Here is an 11,912-nt window from a genome sequence, read left to right on the forward strand (position 1 = left end):
CCATTTCGACTCGGCCGGGGTAGATTTAGGGCGCGTCGCGGCCGTGTAGAGTACTCGATTTTCCCACGCGTTGTCCGGCAGGCGATTGTCCATGGAGCGCGAAAAATGCATTCACGTGGTGTGGTGTCAGACTGCCCCATAACGGTATGATCTACGAAAAATGCGGGAATTTTTCGCCCAGAGTCTCAATTCCCGCATTTAATTGTAGATCATCATGCCCCGTTATGTGAGTATGTGGGACACGCATAGGCATAGACATAGGCATAGGCATAGGGCATAGGCATAGGCATAGGCATAGACATACGCATAGGCATAGGCATAGGCATAGGAATAGGCATAGGCAAAGGCATAGGCATAGGCATTGTCATAGGCATTGTCATAGGCATAGGCATAGGGCATAGGCATAGGCATAGGCATAGACATACGCATAGGCATAGGCATAGGCATAGGCATAGGCAAAGGCATAGGCATAGGCATTGTCATAGGCATAGGCATATGCATACCTATAGACACCACGTGTGTGTGTATGTATTCTGTTTATTCAATATCAACAATCGGACTATCCGTGAACAAATTCGGGCAGAATGCGAAAATAAGTGCTGTGGTGCCGAATATAAGACCAGTGAAGAGGAACAGAGAAAGCCGATCGATCACCATTGCCATGAATCTCCAGTTCAGGATCTCTTCTTCCTCCTCCTCGTCGTCATCGAGTTTTGCCTGGAAATATGAGCTCTTAGAGATGCACGTGGTGTCACACTGCAACTTTTTCCTCACGAGGGACGAGGAAAAGTGGTTTCTAGGCCATGGCCGAGGGGCCGACAAGTTTCAGCGGCCATTTATCTTGCTTTGTTTTCCGCCTGTTTTCTTTCGTTTTTCATCTATTTTTTTTTCGTTTTTTCTTATTAAAACTGATAAATAAATACTTTTTGCAGATGCTAAAACAATTTCCAAGTGAAAAAAAATTATGTATTCAGTGGCACGGCGTGTAAATTGGTGCATCTGGCCTAGCGAAAAGTGAAAAGTGAGAATCCTAGGCCTATGGCCGCGGCAAAGCGCGCGAAATTTGAATTTAAATTTTTAATGCCATTGAAAATCGATGAATGAGACATCATAATGGATCAAAACTACAAAAATATACAAAAAATTGTTTTTAAGATGAATAAATCACATTTAAAAACGATTATTTTCCTAAATAAAGGTGGAAATTCGATTTGTTAGGCAATTATTAGGAAAATGCGTCAAAACTTGCACATTTTTGAATTTTTTTCAAAAACTAGATCCACAAATTTTCTGAAATTTCACCAGTTTACTCAGTAGACTATTATAATCAAATTATGTGCAAAAAAAAAAATTCATAACCACCGTCACAAGATCACATTGAATTTTTCAATTTTAGCTCGGAAATTCACGAAAATTCGACAAAATTGGCACTTTTTTGAACTTTTTTCTAAAACTAGATCCACAAAGTTTTTGAAACTTTACCAGTTTACTCGGTAGACTATTTCGAACAAATTATGTGCATAAAATCCATGCCAACCGTCACAAGTTCACATTGAATTTTTCAATTTTAGCTCGGAAATTCACGAAAAATCGGTAAAATTGCCACAAATTTTAAATTTTTTCAAAAACTAGACTCACAAAGTTTTTGAAACTTCACCAATTGACTAAATGAAGGTTTTTGAACAATTTAAGTACATAAAATGTGTACCCGCCGTCACAAGTTTACACTTAAAAGCGCCGTTCCTTAATGCAGCTTCAAACTGCTTTTCAATGCGTAGTTCATATTTTTTTTATTTGAATTTCATATAATTTTAGTGTTTCTTTTATTCTTTTTTATGAAACTAATGCATTTTTTGCTTAAATTCAACAATATTTTCATATAAAACGAAACCGGGATGTATTAATTGCTAAAATTTATGTGGACTACGGTAGTCAAGTCCGCAAACACCACGCGCATTTTTATAATTGCGTACATTTGTTTTTCAAGCTTTTTTCTAGGCCAGAGGTAGCCAATTTACACGCCGTGCCGCTGCGTCTCAGCTTCCGCATTTTTTTGTAGATCAAGAACTAACCTTAAAAACCTTCAAGTAGCCGATAATTTCTTCCAAGTAGGGTACCGTCGAGTCCATCACCAACTGACTATTCACCAAAAGTCGTGGGCGTGGCTGATGTTGCTGGTTTTCAAGCAACTTCGTGCCATCACCCCCAGCTTCTTCATCGTTCTTCTCCTCTTCTCGCCGCGGTCTGCAGAATGTGTGCTCCGGGCGGCTCATCAACAGGAACCATGGAAGCCATTCAAGGAACACGTAGCGGGTCTGAAACTTATTAAACTTCTTTTTTTTTACGGATTTCTGGCTTCCCTCATGAATTGAAATTTAAGAGTTCAGGCCGAACTATGCCATTTTGACTCTTCCATATCTGGGGTAGAATTACGACGCGTTGCGTGTCGCGTCGCGGCTCGCGTTCAGTTGTAAAACTAAATGTATTTATCCGTGTGGAGTACACGACACTTTCCCACGCGTTGTCCCCCAGGCGATTGCCAATGGAGCGCGAAAAGTTCAATGAGGATAACCAGAACCCCGGCGGGGGTTTTTTTGTAGAAATTTTCAAAATTGCTCACCCAGTCGCCCATCCGATGAGTCTTTGGGTGCCGGAAGAAAATGTTGACGATGATGAGACTTGCGCAAATCGAGAGCCCCAGAATTACAATAGATAAGGAGAAAAACGCGGCGATTATGGGAATTGACTCAGAAGTGGGCGGAGCCACTTCGGACACCATAGCGAGGAATACCATCACGGATAGGAAGTTTGTGATTTCTGAATTGTGAATTTTCAATTTACTTCTCATAGATAGTATAGGGGTACTGTAGGGGTACTATAGGATTGGTTGTTAAAGGGCTATTGTAGGGGTACTGTAGGATTACTGTAGAATTGCGTGGTAGAAAGATAGTGTGGGATTACTGTAGAATTGATTGGTCGTGGGATAGTTTTAGTTATTGTAGGGTTACTGTAGGGGTACTGTAAGATTAGTTGGTGGAGGGATAGTGGGAGGTACCATAGGATAACTGTTGGGTTACTGTAGGATTACTGTATGGTAGGCTGATGGAGGAATAGTATAGGGGTAATCTAGATGGTGCAAAGGGACTGTAGGGTTACTGTGGAGGTACGGTAGAATTGTCTGGTGGGAGTAAAGTGTTAAGTATTGTAGGAGTACTTTAGGGATACTGTAGTATTACTGTACGATTGCGTGGTAGAGGGATAGTGTGGGATTACTATATAATTAATTGGTCGTGGGATAGTGTTAGTTATTGTAGGGGTACTGTAGGAGTACTGTGAGATTGCTGTAGGATTGGTTGGTAGAAGGATATTAGGGATTTGTACCGTAATAGTAGGACCTTTTTTCCGAAAAAAAACCTCACGTAGTGTAATCTTTTCTCCGCACTCTGGTGGCATCGTAAATCCCAAAATGTTGCTCAACGAGATCAAAATCGATGGGACAATCCAATTCAATCCATAATACATTGTTCTCCGTTTCAAATGCATGTGAAAGTACAATTCAACGTAGGTCTCGTCGAGAAAAGTCGTGGATTTTCGGAATGCGGGCGTGGCGAGCAAGTCAAACTCGCCATTCGGGATGTAGTACTGTAGATCCATTTTGTGTCCGTCCGGAAGGTCAGAGTCGTCGATTTGGAGGTCGAGCTTTTTTCCGTACGTCCAGGAGCCGAACTGTAATTGGATTTTTTTCTACTATTGATATGTTCATATTGCATGGCGGGGGCAGTGTAGAGGTACTGTATGGGGTACTGTAGGATTACTGTAATATTAGTTGTTGGTGGGATAGTATGAGGTACTGTAGCTGCACTATAGAGGTACTGTAGGAGTACTGTAGAAGTAGTTGGTGGTGATATAGTAGGAGGTACTGTAGTGATACTGTATGGGGTACTGTAGGACAACTGTAAGATTAATTGGTGGAGGGATAGTATGAGGTACTGTAGCGGTACTGTAGGATTACTGTAAGGTTAGTTGATGGAGGAATAGTGCATGGTACTTTAGGATTACTGTAGGAGTAGTTGGTGATGAGATAGTAGTAGGTACTGCAGTGATACTGTAGGGGTACTGTAGGACAACTGTGGAAGTAGTTGGTGGAGGGATAGTAGGAGGTGTTGTAGTGATACTGTATGGGGTACTGTAGGATTACTGTAAAATTAATTGATGGAGGGATAGTGCGAGGTACTGTAGCTGTACTATAGGGGTACTGTAGGAGTACTCTAGAGTTGGCTAACCTTCAAATAGCAAACTTGTTGATCATACGGGAACCATGTCATGGAAAGTGAGCACGAGAATGACACAATCCCGGGCGGTGCAAAGAGCACATCTCCATTACTCGACACTACCATATGCACAGGGAAGCTTGCATCAAAATGCTCATTCGCACTGTTGAATAACAGAATATCGGGTTTCCATAGTGTACCATGGGGAATTTGCAACGTAGTAATATTACCGTACTCCTCAGGAGACCATCGTAGTTTGTAGTCATTCCACGTGTATTGATTCCAGACAACTAGGGTGATCACTTGATTTCTTTCGTCGACGTCTACCAGTTGTTGGAGGATCAGGCGAAGTTTCACATTTACAGGCTTGCGGTGATCCGCAACAGGCCGTTCTACTGGGTCATACCTGCAAAATTTGTTTGTTTACCTGCCTACGCCTGCTTACAAGGTGGCCTCTACGCCTGCAAAAAAGTACAGAAACTAGGAAGGCTCGTACGCCTTAAGTAACCAAAGAAAATCTTTTCTGTGCCACAGAGCGTAGTTCTGTGCCACAGAGCGTTGCATTTTAAACTTGAAAATGTTTCAATGTTTATTATCAAAACCACAAAGTTGCTCAATAGTGCAATGCAGCGAATTTGCAAGCGTTCAATTTTCAAGTTTAATCTTTTTGAAAGTTACTCATTTTTGATAGGTTTCCACCAGATTTGAAGTGATTTTCCATTAAACATTTTTTAACGGATTTTCACTACAAAAACTCACCCCTCACGCAAATCCTTTAGCAGACGGTACTCCTCGTCGCTGGAATACACTCTTTCGATAGAAACAAGCAATATTAGTGTGAAAAATGCGATTTTCAAGGTCATTTTTCTCACGAATACATGTAATAACTATCGCAATGTTTCGCACTGTGTGGGGGATCCACTTAAGCGAGAGGTGTCAAGTTGCACACCAAGCTTGTCATGAGAAGTTGGGTGGGAACACTCGGGGAAATTAGGAGTTTTTCGATGATGAAAATCGACTAGCTGTTGATTTCTGTTAATGTTTCATAGAGCTTAACATTGTGTACTTTTCCGATTAGTACTGGTGTCATGCCGTAATCAAACAAAGATGATACAACTTGTTTATTTTGAGAAAACTGGGATTTTAAAGGTTTTCGGGGGGTTTAAGTCGGTTTTTTGAAGTGTTTTCGTGCAGTTTGAAATTTTTAAAGAATTTCAGGTAAATATTACCTGAGCAGAAAGGGTCGTCAGATGACAAATTTCTGAGAAAAAATTTGGTGGGATTTAAAATTTTTCGGGCAAATTTCATCACGTTTTTTACTTTAAAGGTGGACTACGCTCAGTGGGGAAATTACTTTAAAACACGCCTATGGGGCCACAATGACCAAATATCATGATTAAAAAATTCAAAAAAAATTTCTAGATTTTATATGATTTTTTGAAAATTGGAAAAATAACAGTTTTCACCTAATTATTTTTGAATTTCCGCCAATTGGGTTTGTTCGGTGGAGCGTGCTTGCATTATTTTTATTTATTTATTTACTTATTTTTTTTTTAAATTTATTCTCATTATTTGACTGATTTTCTTCATTTTCTATGTTTTATCCTCGGAAAATGGAAGAAATAAACAAGACAAATGAAGAATGATCAATAAAAATTAACTGAAAATGCGTAAAACTGTGATATTCTGAGTTCCGACGACGAAGAGCCTGAAAAATAATCAAATAAAATGCTCCAAGTACGCATTCTCATGATTTATTGTCCCCGTAATACTGATTTCAGAACACACATCTGGTTTCTGAATAAGTTCCGTGTAGTGTGTCTGCTTAAAAATAATAGCTAATGGTTACAGAAATAAAATACTCGAAGGCAACTTTATTCACAAAATGCTGAAAATGCGTACTGCTCAACATATTTGACGCGCAGAATATCTCGTAGCGAAAACTAAAGTAATTCTTTAAATTACTACTGTAGCTTTAAAAAAAAATTATTTATAGATACAATATTGAAATTAAGCCAACGAAGGAAAATGGAATATCTCTGTCACGATTCGAAAATAAATTCATTTCAATAATCGAGCCCGTAAATCGTTTACGTTGAAAAATGAATGAAATGCAAACGTGCTTGAATGAAAAAGACTGCAAGGATTTTACACGTAAATACATTTCTAGGGCGCTGTGCATTACAACCAAAATAAATAATAAAACTTTAAAAAAGAAATCTCCAGTTTATTGATGCCACAAAAGAGAACAAAACATTGGGAAGGAATTCGTGAACGCGGAAAAGTGAAAAAAATAAGAGATCTTTGTGGATGCTTATTGATAGAAGACACGAATTGCATGGCGACGACGGTTTTGCGATTGGAAGAATTGTGGAGAAAACTTGGAAACTGAAGATGACAATTGTTGAGGGATCGAGGCGTAGTCAATGGCGAGCTGAAAAAAATATTGAATTTTCTATAAAAAAAGTTGAAATTGGCTCACTTTATCAATAGATTTTCCAGGATCGGCACAAGTTTTGAAGAAGTTGTCAGTGACACCGACACGAATACCCATGCTTTGTCCGCTCAAAATAATTCCGGTGGTTGGAGCAGCAATGAGATGAGTGTCCGCGTTGGTCTGGAAATGGAAAAGTGTAGGCTGGTATGCCTGCCTCATGCCTGCCTCATGCCCTATTAAATACAATACTCTTACCTTCAGAGCAAACATGACATGAAGCTGGGAGATATTCGTCACTTGAATTGTCAACTCGCGGAGCTCTGCACTAAACGTGATTCTATCCGATGGAACTGTAACAAGATCCGCGGCTCCACCACAAGTCACAGTCATTGCTGACATTGTTTCAAAGTTTTTCTTCTGATGGTTGATTCGAATTGTGGAGCATGGTTCAACAGATTCTTCCTCAAGTGGTTCAGTCTTTGGTGCTGCAGTGTTGTAGACATAGTCTGGAGACACATTTTGAGTGGTTTGCATTGCCAATGAAGGGAGGAAGCTGACGGCAGTGCTCACATCCAGCGGCTCTTGCTCCATATCAACCATATATTCAGACTCAACATCCGAGAAATGGGTGATTGTGGGCGATCTTGGCTCAAATCCAGACGATTCAGTTTGCTGGTAGAATCCTTGAGAATCGTAACGAGTATACACTGAAGTGAGCATTTCGACAGTCGCCTGATTGACAAATAGCTTCCATGAAGGTGGAATTGCATCCGGATTCGAGCGGAACGCATGGATGAAGACTGCTCCGAGAAGTCCACCCTTGATGAGATTGTATCCTTGCGGGGATCCGATGAATTGATCAATCACAGCAAGGATACCGTAAAGTGTCCAGTAGAATAGGATGGAGTGCTGAAAATGTCGGATTAAAAATATTGAGCTTTAATAATTTATTCATCGAACTTACATATCCTTCTTTCGAACTCTTCGGATTCATCAACACTTTATACGAGAAGATTGCTGGAGGCACAGAAGTCAACGCCGTGCACACAACCTGAATTTTGGATATTCGGGCTTTCATGGGAAGCAGGCGCCAGGTGGTGTCAGGATGTCTCATTGCGGTTTGATCTACGAAAAATGCGGGAATATTGTTCTAGAAAATTGTGACGTCATCACGCTCTTAACCATGCGAAATCAGAGCATGAAAACTCCCGCATTTTTTGAAGATCAAAGCGAGATTAGATATTCTGACTCCACGTGCTCTTTTGACTCGGTAGAATTACGGCGCATTGCGTGTCGCGTCGCGGCTCGCTTTCAGTTGTAGAACTAAATGTTTTTGTCCGTGTGGAATACACGATTTTTCCACGCTTGGTCCGGCAGGCGATTGTCAATGGAGCGCGAAAATGCAATGAGGAAGGCCAGAACCCCGTGCCTCATGTGGTGTCAGAGTGTCTGTGTGATCTACAAGAAGTGCGGGAACTCCGACGAAGATTTCTGTGTGATTAAGAGCATGATGCCGTCACGTTTTTCTGGGAACAAAATTCCCGCATTTTTTGTAGATCACACCGAAATGGGATAGCCTGGTACCATTTTTGAGAAAAGATTGAATTTTGCTCACGACGTGAGGAAGGCGGGCGCCAGGCGGTTCGGCGCCTACACGGAAGCCTTCGGCTGGATTTTATTCGTCTCGTGGCCTAGAAAATATAGAGATTTTCCTCTTTTTGCAGCCAGAGCCCGCTTGTGCAACTTCCGAGGAGCATCGTTGGGAAAATCTCTAACCTGTGCATGCTCTCCCTCGATCAAATACAAGGCGACCGAAATCATGGTCATCACAAAAATCTCCTTGTTCCCAATGAGACCTCCAAAGTAGCGTGTCTCGTGTGAACCCGCACCACCACCACCACCAACTGCAGTCTGTCTCTCCGCCATTTCCACGTTCAGAAGACTTTCCTCGTATGCTGGCTTGACAACTTTGCGACCACGGAAACTGGGATTGTCTCCTGCTGCGTTAACTGTAAAATTGAAATTTTAGAAAAATGTGGAATTAATCCGGCAAAAAATTCAAAATCTTACCCATTTCATTGCGAATGCTTCTTCTTCCAATGCTTCCAAGGGCCATCTTATAACTCGTTGCTTTGCACAAAACGCAAAATAATTCAAATATTGATTTTATGGATAGATTAACACAAGATCCACGTGGAGAGAAAAAAAGTTATTTTTCTTCTAAAAGGTTTGTTCACGTGAAAGCAATTAGAAATTTGAAAAGTTAGAATAAAATTGTGTTTTTTTAAAATTTAAATATTTGACTAGAAATTCCACGTGGACTTGAATCTTGTCTTCTTGTCCTAGGCGGATCTGTGTATTTGCCGGTTTGCCGATTTGCCGGAAATGTCTAGAGGGATTTTTTAGTAAGAAAAAACCTGTGCTTTTTCGAACATTTTTTCCCGTTTTCCTTGGATATTTTCATAGAACTTGCTTACTTTTCAAAATAGGATGCGTAAAATTTTGCCGATTGAAATTGAAATTATGAAATTTCAAAAAAAAAAAGTGCAAACCCACAATTTGCCGAAATTTTTCGGTAAGGGCCGTATTTCCGGCAAATCGGCAATTTGGAAATTTTCAATTTCGACAATTTATCAATTTGCCGGAAATTTTCAATTCCGGCAATTCGCGGATTTGCCGGGAATCTTCAGTTTCGACAATTTGTCCATTTGCCGGAAATTCCAATTCCTGCAATTTGCCGGAAGTTTCAATTCCGGCAATTTGCCAACTTGCCGATTTGCCAGAAATTTCAATTCCGGCAATTTGCCGATTTCGACAATTGCCGTATTTCCGGAAAATCGGCAATTTGGAAATTTTCAATTCCGGCAATTCGCAGATTTGCCGATTTGCAGGAAATCTTCAATTCCGGCAATTCACGGATTTGCCGATTTGACGGAAATTTACAATTCCGGCAATTTACCTATTCGCCGGTAATGTTCAATTCCGGCAATTTGCCGATTTGCCGATATGCCGGAAAAATTGTTTGCCGCCCAGAAATACCGTATTTCTTCTATTAATATGGCTGCAATACTATTTTTCGATGGTCTTCCCGCTTGCAATACTAATAGGGAGTGCAAGACTATTAGGGAGTGCAATACTAATTTTCAAAACATTTTCTCACTTTGAGCTTACTAGTTTTTTCCTGAAAAAGCTCATAACATATGTAAAAATTTAGAAAATTTGATTTTCATATAAGTTCAAAAACTTCAATCTCGTAGAAATGATGTGAAAACTGTTGCAAAATAGGCAAAAAATGTTGTTGAAATCCTGACATTAGCGAGACGGGTTTGCAATACAAAAAAGTTAACGCAAGATTATTAGAGAGTGCAAGACTAATAGGGAGTGCAATACTAAGTTTCGGAAGGTCTCCGAGGGGCTATACTAATAGGGAGTGCAAGTCTAATAGTGAGGCCATATTAATAGAAGATATACGGTATGTGATGCTAACAATTTTGAAATTAAAATACTGAAAGCTAGGAAAAAAAAACATATGCAAAACCACAATTTGCCGAAAATTTTCAGAAATTGCCGTTTGTCCGGCAAACCGGAAATTTGCCGGTTTCCAAATTTGCCCAACTACTTTTCAATATCCCACCCCACAAGTCATTTTTCCAAGCTGTTTCATTCAAGTGCTGGTTTCTTCGGGTGACGAGAGAAAGGGGGTCGCAAAAAAGTAATTGCCGTCGGTCTCGGTCGTCCACTTTTGCTCCGTCCATCCGTCCCGTGCTCCTGGCTCCCGAGATGAACGAGAGAACACGTATCCCAAAGAGACGCAAGGATTGGTGTGTAACATCACACTGAAAACATCCCCCCGGGCAGGAATAAGTGACCAGTGGGGCTTTTGCAAAACGTGTCATATGTACAGAAACATTACAGGAATTTCCGTGTAGCAACTCTTTTGTGCATTTTCTTCTTCCTTTTCTCTATTTGTTCGCTCATCAAGTTGATGGTTACCGTTTTGGAGGAAAAGGAGTTTCAAGTGCCCAGAAGTGAACGGCCTTTCTTCTTTTTCACTCTCTTTTGTTCTCGGGATTATCTTTTTGAGGATTAGTCATTCTTCCTCACATTCTTCACAGGTTTACTGACTTCTTTTCTAAATGGATTTTTGGTATCTAGGATTTCATATATGTAGATACTGTATTTTATATTAGCCGAAATTGCCTGAAAAAACCAAATTTTATAATGAAATTTCTTGAAACCTTCTCAAAAAAAAGTTATGGCGGTTCAAAAGATGACCCAAAATTAGTTAAAATTTAAAAAATGTTCACCAAACCTCTTCGTCCATCGACTTTAAAATACCTAAATCAAGTTGAAAATTCAAGATAATTTACTTGAATACCCAAAATTAGACGGTGAGTTCAAATTGATAAGTATGCCAAATTTCAAATTTAAACTAATTTTAGGTCATTTTTTGGGACGTTTTCATGAATTTTCATTATGAAATTCGGGTTTTCCAAACGATTTTGAGTCTAATAAAGCAATTTTTAAAAACTCAGCTACCCCACCAAAAAAAAGTAGCTTATTATTTTCAGTAATTTTTAAAAATAAAAATTACCGTTTTGAACATGTGTTTTTTTTCAATAATGTTCATTTTAACTAGGTGTCAAAATATAAAAAAATAATCAAATTACCTGTACACAACTTTGTTTTTAATAGAAAAATTTAAAGAAAATCTCAGAAATTGTCTGAAAGTTGGCAGTTAATTCAATTTTTCTTCCGATTATCCCTCGATTTTGAGCGTTTCCTTAATTGTTTAAAAATCTAATTTCAGTTTGATCAAATACTTTTTTTCAGTATTCACACTAACATAAGCTTTGAAAAAATAATATAACTAAAACATGGTGCAATTTGACAATGTTGTAGAATTTCGTAGAATCACCACTTGTTACTAATAGTATTTTTAATTGCGCCCCACTGACCATAAAAGTACTTAAATCAATGTATAACCGCCTAATAAAAGACCACAATATTTATTTTTAAAAAAATGTGATTTTAACCGAAAATACCCTTTTTTTCCAAAACTTTGAACCACCATAACTTTTTTTTGAGAATTTTTCAAAATGTCTCTTTACGAAATTCGGTAGTTTTTGGTCATTTTGGGTCTAAAACAGCAAAGTCAAATTTAGCAAAATTTCGGTATTCCACCTTATAAAAAATGCTATAAA

At 39.2% G+C, this 11,912-nt stretch overlaps 2 protein-coding genes across 2 annotated transcripts; both read right to left on the reverse strand.

The window, feature by feature from the left end:
- Positions 1–527: 527 nt before the first annotated feature.
- On the reverse strand, positions 528–5,308 carry eat-2 (Neuronal acetylcholine receptor subunit eat-2). The gene is made up of 6 exons (NM_064558.6): positions 5,031–5,308; positions 4,284–4,677; positions 3,420–3,726; positions 2,621–2,817; positions 2,073–2,315; positions 528–717 (listed from the first exon to the last, which is right to left on the reverse strand). The coding sequence occupies exons 1-6, from the start codon at positions 5,132–5,134 to the stop codon at positions 538–540; spliced, it is 1,425 nt and encodes a 474-aa protein (NP_496959.1). The 5' UTR covers positions 5,135–5,308; the 3' UTR covers positions 528–537.
- A 1,174-nt stretch (positions 5,309–6,482) lies between these two features.
- Y48B6A.5 (Major sperm protein) lies at positions 6,483–8,849 on the reverse strand. Its single transcript, NM_064559.3, has 6 exons — positions 8,779–8,849; positions 8,485–8,717; positions 7,673–7,759; positions 6,964–7,617; positions 6,754–6,888; positions 6,483–6,705 (listed from the first exon to the last, which is right to left on the reverse strand). The coding sequence occupies exons 1-6, from the start codon at positions 8,822–8,824 to the stop codon at positions 6,586–6,588; spliced, it is 1,275 nt and encodes a 424-aa protein (NP_496960.1). The 5' UTR covers positions 8,825–8,849; the 3' UTR covers positions 6,483–6,585.
- Between the last annotated feature and the right edge of the window lie 3,063 nt (positions 8,850–11,912).

Source organism: Caenorhabditis elegans, chromosome II (assembly GCF_000002985.6).
Source record: "Caenorhabditis elegans chromosome II".
Lineage (NCBI taxonomy): Eukaryota > Metazoa > Nematoda > Chromadorea > Rhabditida > Rhabditidae > Caenorhabditis > Caenorhabditis elegans.

What these genes read in the sequence shown, in the direction of transcription:
- eat-2 (NM_064558.6), bottom strand. Translation starts at nt 5,134, where the DNA reads ATGACCTTGAAAATCGCATTTTTCACACTAATATTGCTTGTTTCTATC. An exon ending in CGGAGAAAAGATTACACTAC is followed by an intron (nt 2,818 to 3,419) that starts GTGAGGTTTTTT and finishes TTCACAATTCAG; the next exon opens with AAATCACAAACTTCCTATCC. An exon ending in CTCATCGGATGGGCGACTGG is followed by an intron (nt 2,316 to 2,620) that starts GTGAGCAATTTT and finishes AATAAGTTTCAG; the next exon opens with ACCCGCTACGTGTTCCTTGA.
- Y48B6A.5 (NM_064559.3), bottom strand. Translation starts at nt 8,824, where the DNA reads ATGGCCCTTGGAAGCATTGGAAGAAGAAGCATTCGCAATGAAATGG. An exon ending in AAGCATTCGCAATGAAATGG is followed by an intron (nt 8,718 to 8,778) that starts GTAAGATTTTGA and finishes TCAATTTTACAG; the next exon opens with TTAACGCAGCAGGAGACAAT. An exon ending in AGAGTTCGAAAGAAGGATAT is followed by an intron (nt 7,618 to 7,672) that starts GTAAGTTCGATG and finishes CGACATTTTCAG; the next exon opens with CACTCCATCCTATTCTACTG.